Below are 21,887 nucleotides of genomic sequence, written 5' to 3' on the forward strand. Positions count from 1 at the left end.
TAATAAGTACGCTGCATAGTGGGTGTACCTGTTTTTTCCATTTTCTGCTCATAGACACAGAAGCAGAGGTTCTTATGTTCTCAAATGTCAGAAGATGAGAAATCGTTTAGTGTAGGAGCTTACGGATACATTCCTCATAAAAGATACTTGAGATGTATAGGAATCATCAACTTGCTTTGTTTTGTACACACCTATAACTTCATTTTTGTGTTTCAAATGCAGACAATTCTATCCATGGAATGCAGTCTCAAAACATTTACAGTGGCTTGATGGTGAAATATTTAATTTTCCTTTCAATGAACTCCAGGTGTTCATGTTATCATTTGGAAAAAAAAAAGAACTCCAGGTGTTCATGTTATCATTTGGAAAAAAAAAAAGAAGAACTCCAGGTGTTCCATGCATATTTGGTGTTTTGACCTGTGATGACATGGAGTAGGTAAATTCATGAAATTTCTCTTTTTCTTAATACAACTCATTGAAAACTCGTGGTTGACCTTTCTCATCTCCTATACTTTTTTTTAGGAGAGTTATTGCATCGAAAATCATAAAATAATTCATCATATAATTGTCATGTTGCTGTGTATGATTATCATCCTATTGCTAATTTTTCGTAAAATGTCTTTGCTGATGGAAATTGCCGCCCTGATCTTTATCAGTATTCTACAAGTTTCCCCATTGGTACCCCATTTCTTGAAGTTACATTATGATAAATGCAGGCTCTCAATCGACCTGGTGGTAAGTCCGGAAATAAAGGTGCTGAAGCAGCGGTGACAGCTGTAAGTCAATTTCATTTTGTTGAGTTGCTTTCTTGTCTCTTCATTTTCTTCTCTTTTTACTCCATGGAGTATTTATTTGCTGTCTGGCAAATTGTTTGCTTTGTGAATAGTATCTGGTTTGTGTTCGTTTAAATCAAATGTCATCAATAAAGAATCTTTTATGTTTTTCCTTTTGGTTTGGTTACATTGGAAAGGGGTGATTTGATGAATTTCTCCATCGCTGCTGGGTTTTGCCCTTGTAATTGGCCTTCTCTCAATATAATTTAGTATTATGCAGCCAATAGGTATGCTTGGAAAGGGCCTTCTTACTTAAGCAGTGAGGTATCGATCATCCAAAATAAATTACTTTTTGAGTTAAAAATGGGAGTTAGAAGTAGGCTTGTCAATCGGGCCTAATGAACTGGGCTTTCATAAGCTCAAGCTCAGCTCATTTAATTTGGAACATTTTCGGGTTTCGAGCTATGAGTTTCGGGTTCATAAATGTGAAACTCATACTCAACTCAAATAATCTTCGGATTGTGAACCTTAATCGGGCTTAGTTCAAACTCATTTATTACTTCTTAATTTCCTTAATATAATTACTATAACTATTAAGTTGTAAAACTAATTTAACATTTACAAAACTATAATATTAAAACTAAACATGAACAAATAATAGTTCTTAAAAAGTATATAAACCAAAACTTTTTCAACAATATTTATATTTAATTCGTTCAAAATATATGAAAAATAGTAATAAAATATGCGATCATAAGCCAATAAATCTTTAAAAGTTGAAATTTTTTTTATAATCTTGTGATTTGAATCCAAACATGCTTGATGAGTTGTGTTTGTAGATCAAAAAGAAATCAACCAATATTATGCTAACACAAAAATTTATTCAACCAATAAGAAAAGTTAGAGATTCAGTTATGCGTAACTAATATTGGCTTTCAAGAAATCTCATGGAAGAGTCTTTAGATGTATTTTTATATTTTGTAATATATATATATTTAGTATTTAATAATAATATATTTGGATATATAATTATACTTAATATCAAAATATAAATATTATATATATAATTAAAGGGCTGAGCCTATATCGAGTTTGAGCCTAATAGGGTCCAAGTTCGGCTCATATTTAATTCGGGCTTAATTTTTAGGCTTAAATTTAGATCGGCTCACTAAAATGTCGGGCTCCTCAGGCTTTTTATCGGGTCGAATGATCCGAACTCGAGTTGGCCCAACCTCATTGACAATCCTAGTTAGAAGGCAAATAAGGGGTTGAACTCCATAACGACCATTGGTGAGTCTCTCTGCGATGGTGGTGGTTTCCCAACCAGAGTCTCTCTCTGTGAAATATCTAACTTTTATTAGTTCCGAGTTGTATCTAGTTTATGACAGTGCATGTAGTTATCCGTAGGTTTCTAAATCAAATTCTGATTCATCGTTGCTCATAATATTGTCCTTCTTTAGGTCATGATCTTATGAGTAAGAAACTCTCGTGGGAAGAGTCTGTTTTTGCTTTCATAGCATATCTAATGGTATGCTGTTCATTATGTGTCCTAGCTCTGACAAAATAATGAGTTGTACTATATTTTAGAAATAAATGTTCCTGATCTGCATTTTCCTCTCGAATAATGTCTATTCATGATCCGGTACCAATGATGAATTTGTTTCCTTGTTTGAGTTGTATTGCAGATTGAAATGGCTTCTTTGTTTGAACACCATCTGAAATTCTAGGAAGCAGACGCTGTCCGCCAACACTAGAGCTTTGTACTGTTGTAATTCTCAGCAGGTAATAGTGAGACAATTGTGCATTTTATTTGATGGTATTTGATCTCAATTTTGACCACTTATTATGCAAAGTAATAGGCTTCTGCTCATAATTGGTATTTGTGTCAGTTGCAGGCGATTGGTGTCGAAAGTGGTGAAAAGAGGCTAAATTCCAGAAGACTATTTATTTCAGAGCATGCCCATGTCAGAAAACACAGAGTTATGTCCAAAAGACGGACTGCAGGATTTATCCCTAGAAGCCGCCACTATTTTTGGCAGACATGTTCTGAAGTTACGTGGGATCAGGAGACATTTTCAGAGAATCTTTTGGCAACAAGTCAAGGAGAAAAATAAGGAAAGCTATCCTTTATAGAAACAAAGACTCGAATGGCTAAAGGGGCGGCACAAACACTTTAAAGAGGACAGCAATAGACTTGGAGTTTTCATCTTTGGCCTTTGATCTCTTTCTTCCCTTCTTAACAAGAATTAGAGACTAGCAGTTGTACTGCTTTTACTTCTTTTCAAATCAACAAATTTCCAAAAAGCTTTCAATTTGCATCATCATTATGAGGGAAAGCTAGATTCTTTTATCTAGTTGAGGAATAATCAAGACCCGGTGCACGGACAATTGTGAGATGTTTTTAATTGTTCTGCTCTATTCTAAATTCTGCATTTGTGGATAGTTAATTATTCTTTATTTGAATAGACTATTATTGTTTAGATTTATTAGATTAATGTGACCAGTTGTTCAATTGTCCAAATAGTATACTACCAATTAGGATAGGAGTGCGTATCACTTGATTGTCTTAAAATTAGTGACAAACGGCACAATTAATTGCCTCGCAAGTAATTTAATCTGTGTTGTACGAATAGTTAATCTGGTTTAAATGAGCTCGCACGTGTGTTTGTTAACTAAAATTTGGTCTCTCTAATTTTTAAAACTGTGAATAGATTAAATCATTCGAGCGTCTCTGAAGTTATCTATTTTACAAGGGGGTAGTTTAAGAGCGTCTATGGACTACCATATAATTAAGGAAAGATTGGTAGTTTGGAGGTTGTCAAATTGCTAGAACCAATTTATTTGCACCGCATGAATTACTATAGGTATCTATGATCAATTGCGTGAGCCGGTGCCGATATTATCTCCTTTACTACAGGGTGTCAATTAATTATTTATTATATTCTTTAGCTACTGGATTTCTTGAGATTGAAAATTCAATAACCTTACATTGTTAATTTATTCTTTTTATCTCCCTTCCAAAAATCTCCCAAATTCTCAGTGTGTAATAAATCTACCAGTTCTCTGAGAAGACGACCCTACTCACCACTATACTCGTTCAATTTTGGGAGTAGGTCTTGATATAAATTTTATTTTTGGTAGTTTGACAGTCACCAAATTTTGACGCCGTTGCCGGGGATCTAGCGTTTGAAGTTATTGATTGCACAGGCTTTATTTAGCCTACGTTTTATGCATCGATCATCCCGTATAGAAAGACTCGAATTTGATCAAGAGATTGAGAAAATAGCAAAGAGGTTGACGAAGGAGACTAAGTTGCAAAAGCAACAATCTTCAGCGGCAATACCCCGGACTGGAACAAAATTCTGACTTAAGTGATTCATCAGTTGAACTGGAAATAAAGTTGCCTGGACCTAACGAATTAATGGCAGCCCAAAGGATTTTGAGAGAGTTTGCAATCTCGAATGTTAACCAACAGCCTCTGTGCATTACGTATCCTGACACTAGGGCTGCAAACGAGCCGAGTCGAGTCGAGTTTTGGCCTAATCGAGCCGAGTCTCGACAGAATTTCATTGAACTCGAACTCGAGCTCGAGCTCGATGAGCTGACAATTCAAACTCGAGCTCGAGCTTGAAAAAAATAAAAAATAATTATTTTATTTTTTAAAAAATAAATAAAATAATATTTTTTCTTAATAAATAATAAAATATTAAGGATATATATAATTTTACTATTAAAATTAAAAAAATATAAAATATATATACTTAAAATAAAAAATAAAAAATATATATATACTTAAAATAAAAAATAAAAAATATATATATACTTAAAATAAAATATATATATATATATATACTCGAGCTCACGAGCCGCTCGTGAGCTAACGAACTTAATATTTTGAGCTCGAGTTCGAGCTCGATTTTGACTCGAGCCAGCTCGAACTCGACTCGAGCTCAATATTGATCGAGCTCGAGTCGAGCATGACTCAAGCCGCTCGCGAGTTGCTCGATTCGTTTGCAGCCCTACCTGACACTGAGGAGGCTTTTGAATTAAAATCTAGGTTGATTCACTTATTGCCTACTTTTCGTGATATTGCAGGTGAGAATCTTCACAAGCACTTAAAGAAATTTCATGTAATATATTCAACCATGAAACCTCTGGGAGTTACTGAAGAACAAATCAAGCTACGTGCATTTCCTTTTTCCATAGCAGACAGGGCTAAGGACTAGTTGTTATACTTGCCATCAGGATCCATCGCTACATGGGAAGGATTGAAACGGCAATTCCTTGAGAAGTTTTTCCCAATCTCTAGGGCCGCCAACATAAGAAAGGAAATATGTGGAGTTCGGCAGGCCAATGGAGAAATTCTTTACGAATACTGGGAGCAATTCAAACAGCTGTGTGCTAGTTACCCGCACCATTAGATCCCTGACCAACTGTTGATCCAGTATTTTTATGAGGGATTGTTACCCATGGATAGAAGCATGGTAGATGCAGCGAGTGGCGGTGCTTTAGTAAATAAGACAACAAATGAAGCCAAATGGCTTATCTCGAACATGGCTGAGAACTCTCAATAGTTTGGAGTCAGATCTGAGGGAGTGACTAGAAGGGTCAATGAGGTAAATCATTCGTACCTTGCAAATAGATTAACGGAGCTGACTACATTGGTTCGTCAAATGGCTATAGGGCAAGTATAGGCAGCTAAAGCATGTGGGATATGTGCTGCTTCTGAGCATGTGACCGTTACATGCCCAACCCTTCAAGAAGACTCTCACGAGCAAGCCAACATCACGAGAGGTCTATCTGGACTACCCTAAAGGAGAAATGACCCATATAAGCCCACATACAATCCAGGGTGGCAGAACCACCCCAACTTCAGCTATGCTCCAAAACCCTCGGGTTTTCAACAATCATTCCAACAGAGATCACCAGTACAGCAACCATCCGCATATAATTCGGGGATGTCCCTTGAAGATATGGTCAAATCTCTAGCTAATAGCACTTATCAAATTCAACAGGACTCGCGGAGATTTCAACAAGAGACTCGCGCCAGTATTCGAAATTTGGAGGCGCAAATGTCACAACGGGCATCGTCAATGAGCAACTTTGAGAATGGTGAAGGGAAGCTACCATCTCAGGTAATTCCCAATCCCAAGGAGAATGCAAGTGCAATACTTTTACGAAGTGGCAAGGAGGTGTAGTCCTCAAAATCAGAAGTAGCAGCTGGTGTGGAAGATGAACAAGTGTATGGGGAGATTGAGAAGGAAAAAGTAAGCACCCTATCAGATGTTCCTAAGACCGTTGAAATTAACCTATCTTTTCCTGGCAAGTTAGCTAAAGCCAAGAAAGAGGAGTCAGAGAAGGAGATTTTGGACACCTTTCGGAAAGTGAAAATCAACATCCCTTTGCTTGATATGATTCGGCAATTACCAAAATATACTAAGTTTCTGAAGGGGCTGTGCACTAACCGGAACAAGTTGAATGTTCGAGATAAAATAAAGGTTGGCCAGAATGTGTCAGCAGTCCTTCAAAAGAAGTTGTCACAAATGCAATAATCCAAGTATGTTCATGATACCATGCATCATAGGCCAGAAGAGGATAGACAGAGATAAGCTTGATTTAGGGGCATCTATTAATATTATGCCTTTGTCCATATTTAGGGCCTTAAACTTAGGACCTCTAAAGGACACAAGGGTAATAATTCAACTAACCAATAGGTCAAATGTTTACCCAAAGGGTGGAGTTGAAGATGTCCTAGTGAAAGTTAATGAGTTTATCTTTTATGCTGATTTCTATACTGTTGGCATGAATGATAATAACTCAGCTAATTCAGCTATACTTCTACTGGGTAGACCATTCATAAGTACGGCTAGGACCAAGATATATGTGCATGAAGGTACCCTATCTGTAGAATTTGACGGGGAGACATTTACTTTTAACATTTTTAATGCGATAAAATACCCGGATGATACTGAATCTGTTAATTATGTTTGTGTCATTAATTTCATTGTGCAAGATCATTTTGAGCAGAATCTTATGGAAAACAAGATGAAATTTGTGTTACAACAGAGTAAAACGAATGAGGAAGTGGAAAGTGTGGATGATGAGGATATTGTAGAAGCAATTATGTCACTTCATTCACTGCTTGCATTTCCTGATAGGTCAGTAGACTTATTTTTACCATTGCCTACTTCTAATAAGAGAATTTTGCCCTTTGTTGAACAGGCACCGGAGTTCAAATTGAAAGAATTGTCAAAGCATTTAAAATATGCTTTCCTGGGAGATCATGGGACTCTGCCGATCATCATTACAAGTGATCTGACCCTAGTATAAGAAAAAAACTCTTACCAGTATTGCGAGAGTTTAAACCTGGAATTGGATAGACATTGGTAGATATCAAAGGTATAAATCCATCCATTTGCATGCATCATATTCTACTTGAGCCAGATGCAAGGCCCCTGAGGGAACGTCAGAGAAAGCTTAACCCAGCCATGAAAATAGTGGTAATGAAGGAGATTCTTAAACTATTGGAATTAAGAATAATTTTTCCTATTTCTAATAGTAAGTGGGCAGGCCTCGTGCATGTCGTACCTAAAAAGACTGGAATTACACTTGTGCGGAATGAGAAGAATGAGTTGGTGCCAATGAGACTCCAAAATTGGTGGAGAATGTGTATCGAGTTCAGGAAGTTGAATGTGGCCACAAGAAAAGATCATTTTCCATTACCGTTCATTGATGAGATGCTTGAGCGATTGGCAGGTAAGCGTTTCTTTTGCTTTCTTTATGTCTACTCTGAGTATTACCAAATTATTGTTACCCAAGAGGACCAGCTCAAAATCATTTTCACTTGTTCGTTTGGCACGTTTGCTTACTACCGTATGCCTTTTGGGTTGTGTAATGTCCCAGGAACGTTTCGAAGATGCATGATGAGAATGTTTTCTGATGTGATTGAAAACTGCATTGAAATATGCATTGATGATTTCACAGTTTACGGTGATTCTTTTGATTAATTTTTGCATCATCTAACAAAACTTTTGCAGCGGTGCATTGAAACTAATTTGGTCCTTAATTATGAAAAGTGTCATTTTATGATGAAGGAGGGTATTGTTTTGGATCATGTTGTTTCATCTAGGGGTATCGAAGTCGATAAAGTAAAAGTTGATTTGATTACTAGCTTGTCTTACCCCACTAATGTCAAGGAGATTCGTAATTTTCTTGGCCATGCAGGTTTCTACAGATGATTCATCAAGAATTTCTCTTGAATTGCACTGCTATTATCCCGGCTACTTCAAAAGGAGGTACCATTCGATTTTGGAGATGTGTGTAAAGTGTCCTTTGATATACTAAAGAGTATGTTGGCCACGGCACCGATCATTCAACCTCCGAATTGAAGCCTGTCGTTCGATCTTATGTGTGATGCCAGTCAGTATGCGGTAGGAGCTGTGCTCGGTCAGAAAAGCGGAAAGTGTAGCCATGTCATTTACTATGCATCAAAAACGTTGTCGCCGGCTCAATGCAACTACACCACTATCGAAAAGGAGGTTTTAGCAATTATTTTTGCTTTTGAGAAATTTAGATCGTATTTATTGGGATCGAAAATAACGATTTTCTCTGATCATGCAGCCTTGAAATACATTTTGGCAAAGAAGGAGTCCAAACCAAGACTCATTCATTGGATACTCCTGCTGCAAGAATATAATTGAAGATCAAAGATCGAAAAGGGGTGGACAATTCAGTGGCAGACCATTTGAGCCGATTGATTCGAGAAGAAGAGGGAATGCCCATATCCGAGGTATTTTCAGACGAATAATTTTTTCAGCTTAAAGGTGATGAATCCTGGTATGCTGATATTATTAACTTTCTGGTCAGTCACAAATTTCTAAGTGATATGAGTAAGAATAAGAAGGATAAAATAATACAGGACTCTCGATATTACATTTGGGATGAGCTCTATTTGTGAAAAATAGGCCCTGACCAAATCATTCGTCGATGTGTTCCCAATGAAGAAATTCCCTCTGTACTTGTTCATTGTCATGTTATGCCTGTGGTGGTCACTTTGGTCCTAAGAGAATTGCTCGAAAAATATTTGATTGTGGCTTTTATTGGCAAACCTTGTTTCGTGATGCTTACTTGTTCTGTAAAAGATGTGACAAATGTCAAAAGTTTGGGAATTTATCTCATCGGAATGAAATGCCTCAGGTTTCTATGTTATTCTGTGAAATCTTTGATATCTGGGGTATAGATTTCATGGGACCGTTTTGTAATTCTTTTGGTTGTCTTTATATTCTTTTAGCCGTAGACTATGTGTCAAAATGAGTAGAAGCAAAAGCTACCCGAACTAATAATTCACGAGTTATTGCAAGATTTCTTAAGTCCAACATTTTTAGTAGGTTTGATGTGCCAAGAACAATCGTTAGTGACCAAAGTACTCATTTCTGCAATCACACCATTGAAGCACTGGTACGTAAGTATGGAGTTCACCAGCGAGTGGATACTACCTACTATCCGCAGACCAACGGGCAAGTTGAGGTCTCTAATCGCGAGATTAAGAGTATTTTGGAGAAAACGGTCAATCCAAATCGCAAGAATTGGCATATCCGATTGGATGATGCATTGTGGGCATATCGCACGGCGTATAAAACGTCAACCAAAATGTCTCCATACAGGTTGATTTATGGTAAGATGTGTAATTCATCTGTTGCAATTGAGTATCGCGCGTTTTTGACAGTTAAGCAGTGCAATTTGAATGCGGATAGAAATGACAAGGAAAGGAAGCTCCAACTTCAAGAGTTGGAAGAAATTCGCTTGGAGGCTTACGACAATGCACGACTTTACAAAGAACGCACAAAATCCATCCATGACAAACTATTGCGTAATAAGTAATTTTCTATAGGTCAAAAGATACTTCTGTTCAACTCTCAGTTGACATTCATGTCAGGTAAGTTGCGGTCCCAATGAATTGGATCATATGTTATTGTCAACGTTTTTCCAAATGGTGTAGCTGAAATTAGAAGTTTAGAGACTCACAAAAGTTTTAAGGTTAATGGTCATCGTCTCAAGCCGTTTTTAGACTGTGGAGAAGGTCCATTTGCTCGACCCCGGTTTTAATTAATTTGTTAAATTCATAGTTATTAAACCTGGCCCGGCCCGGTCCGGCGATTGAACCGGTCAAACCGGTGGCTCGGGCATGAAACCGGGCCGGGTTACTAGTTAGATCGGAGTTGCAAAGAACCTGCTTGGACCCGCTCGACCCGGACGGTTTAATCAGGAAACCGCTAGAATCGGCGGTTATTGATAAACCCGGTGGGTTTTGGCAATTTTTTTGAAGTTACCGTTTTACCCAATTCTTTTATTTTGAGTCATTTTTGACCATTCATATTACATGGGCATTATTGTCTTTTCGCTACATTTTTAGCCAATCAGAAGAGAAAATCAGAAAAATTGAAGAGGGATTCGGTCATTCAGGCATTCGACCGTCATTGGGTATTTAGGGATTCTTTTCTTCTTTGTTTCTCTGAGAAAGTGAGAAGTGAGAACAAATTGATAAACCCAGTGAGCATTTAGGGATTAGGCAAGCAATTTTTCAATTTTTCGCCTTTCAATTTTTCACGGATTCGGCTTTCAATTTTTATTTCCTGTGCTTTGCTAGTTGCTCTGAGAGTCTGAGGCAAGCAATTGGAAGTTCGAAGCTGCCGTAGCCGCTGCCAGAATTCTTCCAGGAAGCTGCCACTGCCACCGAAGCTGCCGTTGAAGGCTTGAAGTTGAAGCTTTGTTGCCGGTAAGCCAGTGAAGCCTTGCAGCTAGGCACACACCACGGCACCTCGGGAGTTCGAAGTTGCCGCAGCCGTTGCCAGAATTCTTCCAGGAAGTTGCCGCTGCCACCGAAGCTGCCATTGAAGGCTTGAAGTTGAAGCTTTGTTGTTGGTAAGCCAGTGAAGCTTTGTTCAAATAAACTCCAATTTGATGTCTTCTATAATAACCAGAAAAGCAAGAGAATTGGGAGTTGTTTTGAAATCAGTAAATTATCTAGTGTAGAGCAGCATAATAAATCTAGATGATGTAAAAGGCCAATAATGAGTTATGTGTGGTCTAAATTGATGAAGTTATCAAGTTGAGCATTTTCAAAGTGATTCATTGGAGCTTTTTTACACGGCCGAAAATTAATGCTTGCAAAATGATTGTCCAGCAGTAACATCAAGTGACCAATAATTCGATGGCTTCTTTGGTAACTTTTCCACCAAGTGATGAAACTAATCACCTGATTGAAAGATTCTGACTGATAATTCGAAAAAGTGAGTGTGTATATTAATTCGAAAAAGTCTAGCAATATAGGAGTACAGTAAACGTGAGTGTGTGTATTTAAATATTAGTAATTTAGGTATGATTTAAAAATATTAATGAGTCCCCAATTGCCCATCTTTTAAAATAAGGTAAACTACATAGTATTTACTGCCATGTAGTATAAAAAAAATGATATGATTGTATACGAAGTCACGCGGGATTTAAGTGGATATTTTAATTTAAACAATTTCTTTATTTCATATTTTCCATGTATTTTTTAAGAACATCTAGTTCAATTTCCGTAAAGCTTTTCAGATTGGGATGTATTTAAGTAGAAACTTATAATAGAAGCATGAATTATAGTTGCACTGTGGATCTGTATTTATTAGCTTATTCAAGAAAGTAAATTGAACCTCTTACTAGCCTAGGCAGGTTGAATTCGGTAACTGAAAATAGGAGCTAAAGGAATAAAAGATCTGTTAGGATATGAAGATCTAGAGGGTAGAAAGATTTCAAATGACCCAAAAAATGCTCTTTTTCGTTTTTGAATTAGAAAGCAGATATAAGTGTCATTTTCCTAGCTACAAATGTCTTTTTTTAAATAAAAGGTATGTTTTATTACTTTTTAGATATTTGTAATGGATTCTATTGGAGAAACACCATCTCAAACACCCCTAGTACAGAACCAACACTTGTTAAGATTTAAGAATTTCTGTACTTATATTATAATTTATATGTTTATTTAATTATATTATATATTTTTTTATTATATATTGTGATCCGATGGTTCAACCCGTGACCCACCGGTTGAACCACTGACCCGTCAACCCGGTCCTCTTGCCGGGTTGGTTTTAATAACTATGGTTAAATTACTTTTGGTCTGGCCATAGATGTTAAATAGAGGAGCTACTTGGAAGGCAATTCAAGAGTTTCAATTTTTAGTCATTTTTAAGTTTTTATTTCATATTTGTGTGTTCATGATCAGGGTGTTTGGGTTCCTATTGACAGAAATTCTTTATTGCGGTCATGGATGTATTTTGTGCAGTTTTATTTTGGGATTAGAGGCATAATTTTGGGGGCAAGAGACTTTCCGTTACAAGGCGTACCTACGCTTTACAGGGATGCCCCAGGAGAGCTATACAAAAACGGGTGAACAGATGACCAGGGGTTATAAGGCGTGCCAGCGTCTTCTGTTAAATGCACATGGGCATTTTTAAAGAATAATGAACAGAAGACTTATGCTTTCAAGGCGTGCCTAGGCCGCACAGCGAATCGCATCAATCCTGTTACAACGAGGGAGGCAGATGACTTCAGCTTCCAAGGCTTGCCCGCGTTTTCCTACCATTGCGGCACCAAAAGTAAAAAGTGACCGGACCCACTCTAACCCTACTTTTCTACTTTTCTTTTTTCTTGTCTTTTCTTGTCTTTTCTCTTTTCATCTTCATCCCTCTTGGTCGCAATTCCATCGTCGCCATTGCTCAACTGCCCCTTCCATGCACACCACTGTCGCCGCCGCTCTCTCCAAGCCCCGCGATGCTCAGCCACAGCCATCCGCCAGTACCAGCCGTCGTGGCTTCTGCTTCGCTTCCTCCTCGACGCGCACCGCCACGACAGTCGCATTCAACGTAACCTAAGTTGCAGTCCTGGTTGAGGTCGTCGCCGCTGCCGTTACTGTCTGCTCGTCTCTCTCTCTCTCTCTCTCTCTCTCTCTCTCTCTCTCTCTCATGCCTATCACCACCACCACTGCTGTCGCCTCGCCATCTACAGCCCACCCGCGGCCATCCGCCACTACAGACCCTCGCATCGTCACCTCCCTTCTTGGATTCCACTCACCTTGGCTGCCCCCGCAGAGTCGAACAGTGGTACCCCTATCTACTCTCCTTTTTACCAATTGGTGACTCGAATTTCGAGTTTCTCCTATTTAATTTCATTCTTTTGTTGGGCTTGGGATATTTGTTGGTTGTGCTTGGGTGCATTTGATTGTTGACTGCGTTTCGGGAGGTCCCGTGTCTGCCTTTTATTACTTTTATTTGCCTTAGTGACGCCAGTGGGGTATCTTTGTTTTTGCACCATCAATTGTTTGTTGACTGTTGACTGTGGGTGTTGTTATTTGTGGTCCCTTGTCTCCATTTTGAGTTTTCTTGTCGGCTCTGTGCCTTTGGAATTGACATCTTTGACCCTATATGGCTCTGAAAAAGACCACTCCATCTGAGGCATCGGGTTCCAACCCTCGTAAGAGGCGGGCCCCGATTCAACCCCCCACTAGGTCTCGATTAGGTCTTTCTAGGAGTACTCTGTCTCTTGGGGTATGGGAGGAACCTATAAAGGACCTCACACCTGAGCAAAAGGAATGATTGAGCTCCTTGATGGTGCGCCCATTCGTCCTGTGCAAGTGTTTTCATCCTCTGACTCTCGACCAGTTGAATATTGTTAGGGAAGTAGAACAGTTGTTTTCTGCCATTGGGTGGGGTCAATATCTAGTTATTGACTATCTTTCGTACAAGAAGCTCTGCTATGAATTCTACGCCACCTTCCAATTTGAGAAATCTGATTCTCTAGCCTTAGACTCACCGGGGGTAATCAAGTATAGGCTGCGGGGTACCCCACAGGCACATTTCATTAATGAGTTCAACCTGATGTCGGGGTTTGTGAGTGAGGACACCATCTCCTCCGACACGTATATCAATAGTGCTTGTGACTTCACCCAACCCTTTGCGAGCAATTATATCGAGATCTGGAGGGAGTGATCCATGGACACTCAACTCTACGATCCGAGTCAATCTAGGGTCTCGTTCCTTAAGGATCTAGTGCTAAAAGTCATTCACCGATTTCTAGCCTATAACTTCTTAGGCCGGAAGGATTTCTGCGGTATTCTCGCCAAAACTGAATTCTATTTCCTCTGGTGTATGCGTAATAAGATGCAGGTCAACTTTAGCTGTGGTAGCCTCTCAGTTGCAGTCCGTCCTCCGCAAGCGCTATAAGCCCTTGAGTATGGGCTTACTTATCACACACTTAGCCATCTGCTTGGGAGTGCTTGACCTTGATAATGAGCATAAGCTCACCATGGCTCGCGAGCTTGAGCCTTTGGACCTGCGCAGTTTAGAACGGATGGGCGTCATTCTCAAGGTGAGGGATGCCTATCAGTTCACACCTTCTGGAGAGGGTGTGCCCCAACCTCGAGTTCCCTCTACTACACCCACCTCAGAGGCTGATCAGGCGAGTCCTTCCTTCTCCGCGGTTCTATCTTCTTGGGACACCCAATTCTGTACTCTACCGGACTCCATTCATGAGTTGGGCGGTCGAGTTGAGCGTCTGGATGACCGCTTCACAGTCTTACAGGTCCATTCTGCCATTCAGACAGAAAATCTGGTAGCTTTTTTTGCACACATTGGCTTTCAGCTGCCTCATTCTCCTCCCTCATAGTGCTTTCATGTACCCGTTTGGCTTTCAGGGGAACTCTAGTTCCTCTCTTTTTTATTTCTGTTTTTCTTTGCTCCATTGAGGATAATGTAGGTTTCTGGTGTGAGGAGGCATAGTTCTAGTTTTTTTTCTTTTTGTTTGATAGCTCTTTAGTTCTAGCTCTTTTGTTTGATAGGAAAAAGACAGAGGAAAAAGAAAATCCAAAAATATGTATGTGATGAATTCATTTGGCTACAGTTGAAAATGTCTAGAACTTGATGCTATTTATGATGATTGCAATTACTCTACAAGCATGAGCAGTGATATTATGTGGTTAAATGTCTTGTCTTCTTGACAATAGAATTGAATGATGAAATTTGCAAGACTTGGCTATTAATATCCTGTTGTGAGCTGTCGAGCCAATGAACGTTGCATTGATAACTACTCTATTTTCTTCCATTGAGTGATATCACATATGATTTAATTGTTCTAGAACTTGCTTTGTTATGTATGTCAAGACCACATTCCTGAATTTGATGTATTAAAATGACAAGGGCACTCAGGTTAACCATTTTTGGCTTTCTAAAGGCCGACCCTAATCAGATCTTCCCTAGTTGACCATGGTTGAGTTTAGACATTTTCTTTGTTTAATAGCTCATTTTGTCACCCCTAAACCCCTTGTATTCGAACCCTCTTTGTTTCTATCCAGTGTCAAAGGAATGCCTTGATTTCAGTGCATGATGATTTCGAATTGGGAGATATGGGAATGATTGAAGTTAGCGAGTGTGTCTATATCCCCATGTAGTTGGGCGTATTTGAAACAAAACAAAACAAGAAAAAAAAAGAAGAGAAAGAGAGAGAGAGATGGGAGAAAGAGAAGAAAAGGAGCACACAAAGAAAGAAAAAATCAAAGAAAAGAAAAACTAAAAAAGAGGTATGAAGTGCTTTTGTCCATATGTGTTCTGTTGAGATAATTGGGTGAAGTCCTTGGTTGTGCTTGTATTTGCTAATTTTTGGGAAAATTTATGGGTATGCTTTGGAATGATCATTGGAATGAAGAAGGGAATTGGAATTCATGCAGTGGGTCAACGGTATTTTCTTTGATATAATGAGCCTAAATTACCTGTTTGATCCAACCTGTGCCTGAGCTCCATTACAACCCGCATCAAAATCCTTTGATTTTTGCATTATATTTGGTTTCAGTGGTGGCGATGTGATATATTAGCAAGCATATTTATTGTGTAGTGAGAGTGACCCTTTGTGCTTCATGTCGGAGTGAGAAGTAATCATATTCCATTCTATAAGAGAGGGTTAAGTCTTGAAATTTCTGAATTTGATGACATTATTAGGAAGATGGGACACTTGAGCTCACATGACTGAACTGCTTCGTGTGTGTAGCTGTAATTGTATCTCTGAGCTGTGAGATGCTTGAAGACAAGCATTGTCTTGGTGTGAGTGGATTTGATAGTGAGATAATTGTGCATTTTATTTAATGGTATTTGGTCTCAATTTTGGCCACTTATTATGCAAAGTAATGGGTTTCTGCTCATAATTGGTATTTGTGTCAGTTGCAAGCGATTGGTGTCGAAAGTGGTGAAAAGAAACTAAATTCCAGAAGACCGTTCATTCTAGAGCATGCCCACATCAGAAAACACAGTTACGTCCAAAAGACGGACCGCAGGACTTATCCCTAGAAGCCACCACTATTTTTTGGAGACATGTTCTGAAGTTGCGTTGGATTAGGAGACATTTTCAGAGAATCTTTTGGCAACAAGTCAAGGAGAAAAATAAGGGAAGCTATCCTTTATAGAAACAAAGACTCGATTGGCTAAAGGGGTGGCGGCGCAAACACTTTAAAGAGGACAGCAATAGACTAGGAGTTTTTATCTTTGATCTTTTATCTCTTTCTTCCCTTCTTAACGTGAATTAGAGACTAGTGACTATACCGCTTTTTACTTCTTTTCAAATCAACAAAATTTCAAAAAGCTTTCTGTTTGCATCATCGTTATGAGGTAAGGCTAGATTCTGTTATCTAGTTGAGAAATAATCAAGACCCGGTGCACGGATAATTGTGAGATCTTTTTAAGTGTTCTACTCTATTCTAAATTCTGCATTCGTGGGTATTTAATTATTCTTTGTTTCAATAGGCTATTATTGTTTGGATTTATTGGATTAATGTGGCCAGTTGTTCAATTGTCCGAATAGTATACTGCCAATTAGGACAGGGGTGCGTATCACTTGATTGTCTTAAAATTAGTGATAAACGGCACAATTTAATTACCTCGCAAGTAATTTAATCTGTGTTGGGTCTCTCTAATTGGTTTAAATGAGCCCGCATGTGTGTTTGTTAACTAGAATTGGGTCTCTCTAATTCCTAAAGTTGTGAATAGATTAAATCCTTCGAGCGTCTCTAGGGTTATCTATTTTACAAAGGGGTAGATTAAGAGCGTCTCTAGACTACCATATAATTAAGCAGAGATTGGTAGTTTGGCGATTGTTAAATTGTTAGAACCAAATTATTTGCAACGTGTGAATTACTCCAGGTATCTATGATCAATTGCGTGAGCCGGTGCCAATATTATCTCCTTTACTACGTGGTGTCAATCAATTGTTTATTATATTCTACTGCACTTCTTGCGTTTGAAAATTCAGTAACCTTACATTGTTAATTTATTCTTTTTATCTCCCTTCCAAAAATCCCTCAAATTCTTTGTGTGTAATAAATCTACTAGTTCCCTGAGAAGATGACCCTACTCAACACTATACTCGATCAGTTTTGGGAGTAGGTCTTGATATAAATTTTATTTTTGGAAGTTTGACAGCCACCAGCAGGCAGAATAGGTCCATCCTATAACAATTGTAATGATTTATTCCTTGCAACATTGGGTTACATGGAGTATTTGTTCGGTTTTTTATAAACCTTATAAACATTTTCTTCTTTACTCTTATGCACTACTTTGGTTTCTACTTTGATGTTTGTGGGGATTTTTTGTTAATTTGTAAACAAACTTGTGGGTGAAATTAGTGCCAGTTTCTTGTCAAGCGTGGTAATTTAAGTAGCAATCTAGTAGCATTGGGCAAGGTTCTATTGTTTCTTTGGGAATTCTTTCATATTTCGATTTTCTAGAAGCTGAACAGGAAGTACCAATTTTGCTTCTTCAGAGATGAATTTTTGATCAGGTAATGTCTACTTGAGAGATGTGACTTCAATTATGAAAGTCATTGGGCTAGGACTGCCCAATTTCATAGTTAAAATGTGAGTTTTATGGATTAAAAAATTTAACAGCCTTTATAGAAAGAATTAAAACATAACTAACTGTTGGAGTTGAATATAAATACAATGAACGTTGATGTGTCAAAGTCTATTTTATCTTCAATCAACTTGAAGATAACTAATTGCATGTCTAAAATTTTCAATTTTAAAAATTGTTTCTATTAGGAAGGGCTATGATTAGGAAGCAGGGATGGGGAGGGCATATTTTCAACTAAGTATTGAACACGTATAATAGTGAATAAACAAAGGATGATATATTCAATTCTGGAATATGGATAGTTTGTTAAACTGGTTCACATACGTGAAGTATGCAAATAATTGATTTCCTGTGATATGTCTTACAAACTTTCAAGTTCAAAATTCTGCTAGTAGTAACTTTTGTCTTTTGAATGAAATTGTCAAGATTTATTATGATATTTTGTTCTAGTCACCTTATTCCCTCCCTGTTTCTTAAATCTCATTCCTTCCCTTCTTAAAAAAAGTGAAAAGGAAGGTAATTAGTCCATTCACTTTTAGAAGAAAGTATTATTAACAAATAATTGTCATTACTACTACTAGAACTACCACTGCTACTACTACTATAAAAGTATCATGAGTTTTGGTGCCTTTAAGTGCACATGCATTTTTGTAGTCCGAGTTTCTCCAATTATCTATGTAAACATTTTTTTTAAAGAAAGGAAACAGGATAAAGAATAATTTGTCAACTTGTTAACTTTTAACCATTAGAATAAAGATTAACTTTTTATGCACTCACAGTGTAGTGATTTCTTTTTATTACTAACAGTTTTGGATGTATGCCACATGTGTATTATTTGAATTTAAAATTTGAATTCATGTTATTCTTAGAATAATTCCATAAAATAGGTATGCTAATAATAGATTGTCAATAATACACTATATAGATAAGCACAATGTACAAGCATTCTTCTTTATTAAATCTATACAAACTTACATACAATAGGACAATAATAATTTGACAAAGTAAAGACTAGTTGTGTAACCACTTGAAATTCAATCTGGAAATTTGGTAAGGTTACAGATGCTTTCAACAAATGATTTTGAACAAGGCAAGTGGGTGTGCCTCTTCAACCATATTTACAATTATTTGAAATTTTACATGAACTCAAGTGAAACGTTGACGTAGAGGTTGATCCCCCAATGCCTTCTGCTGTAGCTTCATTTTGAGCCATCAATGAGCATTATCTGGAAAACAAAGGACAAAAGCAAAAAAAAAAAAGGATAAAAAGACAAGACATAAATGGAATTCCAAACTCAAGAGTTTACGATTAGATATTGTTAGAAATTTAGTGTTATATTTACTAGTTAATGACTCGCATCTTCTCAATAAAAACAACCATTCTAAATTATTAATGAATATTTCATATTTTCATTATACGTATGGCTCTGTTAACACTTGATTCATTATTAAGCACATGTCATATTCTACAAAGCAGGCCTTTGTTTGTTGTAATTCTATAAGTAGTAAATTATTTGACTTCAAAGATGAGTAGATACATAAAAAAATGTGTGAATAACCATACCTGAGCATATTAACATTTATCAGATATGTGAACTCGAGGAATGTATGATATCTTTATCCAGTCATCTCCTGTTTTGTCAGAATAACGATCCCTCAACTTGGAGCAACGTCGAATATCCAAAATTTTGAGAGATGGTATCTTTCTGAGGATGCGATGTGGCAGCATTTTAAGCTTTTCACTGTTCCAAATTTTTAGCTCCTCCAGGCATGGCATGATAGATACAGCAACTTTTTCATCATCTTCACTTAAGTCTTCCCAATTTGTCCAATTTAGGACGTGACGAAAATGTAATTTTCTCAAATTCGGAAATGCTACTGCTTCAGATGAGAATGATGACTCGGAGTTTGACAACGTGTCAAGAGCATCACGACTATTCTCATGCAGTGCTTTTGAAACTCCGAAGAATTCCTTGCCCAAATATTCCAGCTCTTCCACTCTGTAGAGGATAAGCTTTTCTAGGGATGATAGCTTCCACAAGGCACGCAAGGATGAGATATTGCGGGGCCTGTCGATAATTAGCTTCGTCAAGTTATTGGCGTGAGATTTCGTCACAAGCCAACTTGGTAACTGAGTTCCTGGATAGCCAATTAGTGCAAGTCGTTCCAAGTGTGGAGGTGGTTCCACGCTTTCAATGCAACTTGGAGTTTCTATAAAGTGGGCCTCGAAGCTAAAGAACAAAGACATTTTACGTATGTTGATTTTCTTTCCGAGCTCCGCACTCCCAAAATCTACTTCTCCTTCAATTACAATGTGCAATCTTTCCAGTTGGTTCAGATCCTTTAAAATTGCCAAATCATCAGAGTTGCTCCTGACAATGAACCGAGTCAAACTACAAAGTGACGTCAGCTTCCAGAGTCCTTGTGGAATTTGACGTAATTCATCGGCCACATGGTTGAAAAGGTGCCTCAGGTGCACAAGGCCTTCAATCCTTTGAGGAAGGCACGAAAGCTTTTTACAATGATTGATATCCAAAGTTTCCAAATAATATAGATCACATATAGCTTCTGGCAGTGTCACGAAAGGATTCATACTTAAGTCCAAGTGCCGAAGATGAATCAATCTTCCGATTTCGGCTGGGATTTCAACTAGCTCACAATTACATAAAACCAGAGTCCTCGCGCACTTCAAACTGCAGAACAGATTTTGGGGAACTACTACTCTTTCAAATAGAAAAGCTAAAAAGCTCCTGAGCCTTCCAAAATCAACGACTCGAGAGCTAAACATCTCCTCCTCAGTGCCTTTCAAAATTGTTAGATGACGGGCTCTTTCACTCGATGAATTCCTTCCAACTCCACCAAGTGCACGACATTCATTTTTTGTGAGAAATTGTGCAAAATCATGCACTATGTCATGCATCTTGCACTTCAGATATTCATGAAACCCATCGTAATCTTCAACATTTTGTATTTCTTGAAAAAAGGAACGCATTGCCAAATTGTTGAAGTATTCAAGGCCCACCAGCTCCAAGTGCTCCCCTCTTCGATTTGGGCGAACATAACCTTGCGCTATCCACAGCCTAATAAGCTCTTCTTCTACATCTATCTCATGATCTTTGGGAAAGACAGCACAATATGAGAAGCAACGTTTCAGCTCCGGGGACAACTCGTTATAGCTTAAATACAAATGAGGGAAAAGGTCCACAGCTGCTTCCTCCAATTGCCATATCTCACTATCCAAAACATTCTGCCACTGTTGTTCAGTATCTTTGAACCGTAACAAGCTTCCCATAGTCTTTGCAGCAAGTGGCAACCCCTTGCACTTTTCTGCAATTTTCTGCCCAATTCTTTCCACCTTCTTGCACAAGTCCCCTGATTGTTTAGCAAATGCTATCCTTTGCATTATTAGCCAACAATCAGAGTGAGAGATCATGCCTAGGCCGTGAGTATCAGTCGATCCCACCACTGTGGCCACTCTATGACTCCTTGTTGTCACCAAAATTACACTTCTAGGAGCCCCGTCCTTGAGAGCGTATTGGAAAGGCTTCCACTTTGAGTCGTCCTCTGTCCAGACATCATCTAGGACAAGCAGGAATCTCTTACCGGAAAAAGTTTCTTTCAACAGTTGGAGCAGTGGTTCCAACTCTGACAAATCAGAACTCTTTCCTGGACTCTCAAGGATTGCTCTGGCGATCCTTTTCTCATCGAAAGGATCTGATACGCAAACCCATTTTTTAAGTTCAAAATGGTTCTTCACTCTATCATCATTGAAGAGCAGCTGAGCAAGTGTGGTCTTTCCGCTACCCCCAGCCCCTACTACAGAGATAACTTGAACCTCATATCTTCCTTGACTACTACTCTCAGATAATACTTGGTTAAGTAAGGCTTCCTTATCAGATTCTCGACCATAAACCTCTGATTCGTCTATGATTGAGGTAGTCATAATTCGTTGAAAATCATGAGAATTAGGAATACCCCCACTTGTAATAAACTTGAATTGATCTGCCTCTTTCAAAGTTAATTCTAGCCGTTCATTTATTTTCTTTATTTTCTGAGCTATACCACTACGCACAGGAACTTGTTTGAGACAAGAACAAAGGGATGGGATAAAGGAACGAACCTTGTTCCGCAGTGTAGGCTGCATTCAGGCATTCTGATTAGTTCGCTCATTCTTTGCTCTGTGAAT

General features: G+C 38.2%; 2 protein-coding genes across 2 annotated transcripts; one reads left to right on the plus strand and one right to left on the minus strand.

Annotated features, from left to right (window-relative positions):
* The first annotated feature begins 6,338 nt into the window (after positions 1-6,338).
* LOC113771071 lies at positions 6,339-9,653 on the plus strand. The gene is made up of 2 exons (XM_027315695.1): positions 6,339-6,931; positions 9,161-9,653. The coding sequence occupies exons 1-2, from the start codon at positions 6,339-6,341 to the stop codon at positions 9,651-9,653; spliced, it is 1,086 nt and encodes a 361-aa protein (XP_027171496.1).
* A 9,621-nt stretch (positions 9,654-19,274) lies between these two features.
* On the minus strand, positions 19,275-21,644 carry LOC113771072 (putative disease resistance protein RGA3). Its single transcript, XM_027315696.1, has one exon. It carries the CDS (start codon positions 21,642-21,644, stop codon positions 19,275-19,277), a length of 2,370 nt encoding a protein of 789 aa, XP_027171497.1.
* Between the last annotated feature and the right edge of the window lie 243 nt (positions 21,645-21,887).

This window comes from Coffea eugenioides, chromosome 5 (genome assembly GCF_003713205.1).
Source record: "Coffea eugenioides isolate CCC68of chromosome 5, Ceug_1.0, whole genome shotgun sequence".
Taxonomy (NCBI): Eukaryota; Viridiplantae; Streptophyta; class Magnoliopsida; order Gentianales; family Rubiaceae; genus Coffea; species Coffea eugenioides.

Coding starts and splice junctions, on each gene's coding strand:
- LOC113771071 (XM_027315695.1), top strand. CDS start 6,339: ATGATACCATGCATCATAGGCCAGAAGAGGATAGACAGAGATAAGCTT. Junction 6,932..9,160: donor CTGCTTGCATTTCCTGATAG/GTCAGTAGACTT, acceptor CATTTTTAGTAG/GTTTGATGTGCCAAGAACAA.
- LOC113771072 (XM_027315696.1), bottom strand. CDS start 21,644: ATGACTACCTCAATCATAGACGAATCAGAGGTTTATGGTCGAGAATCT.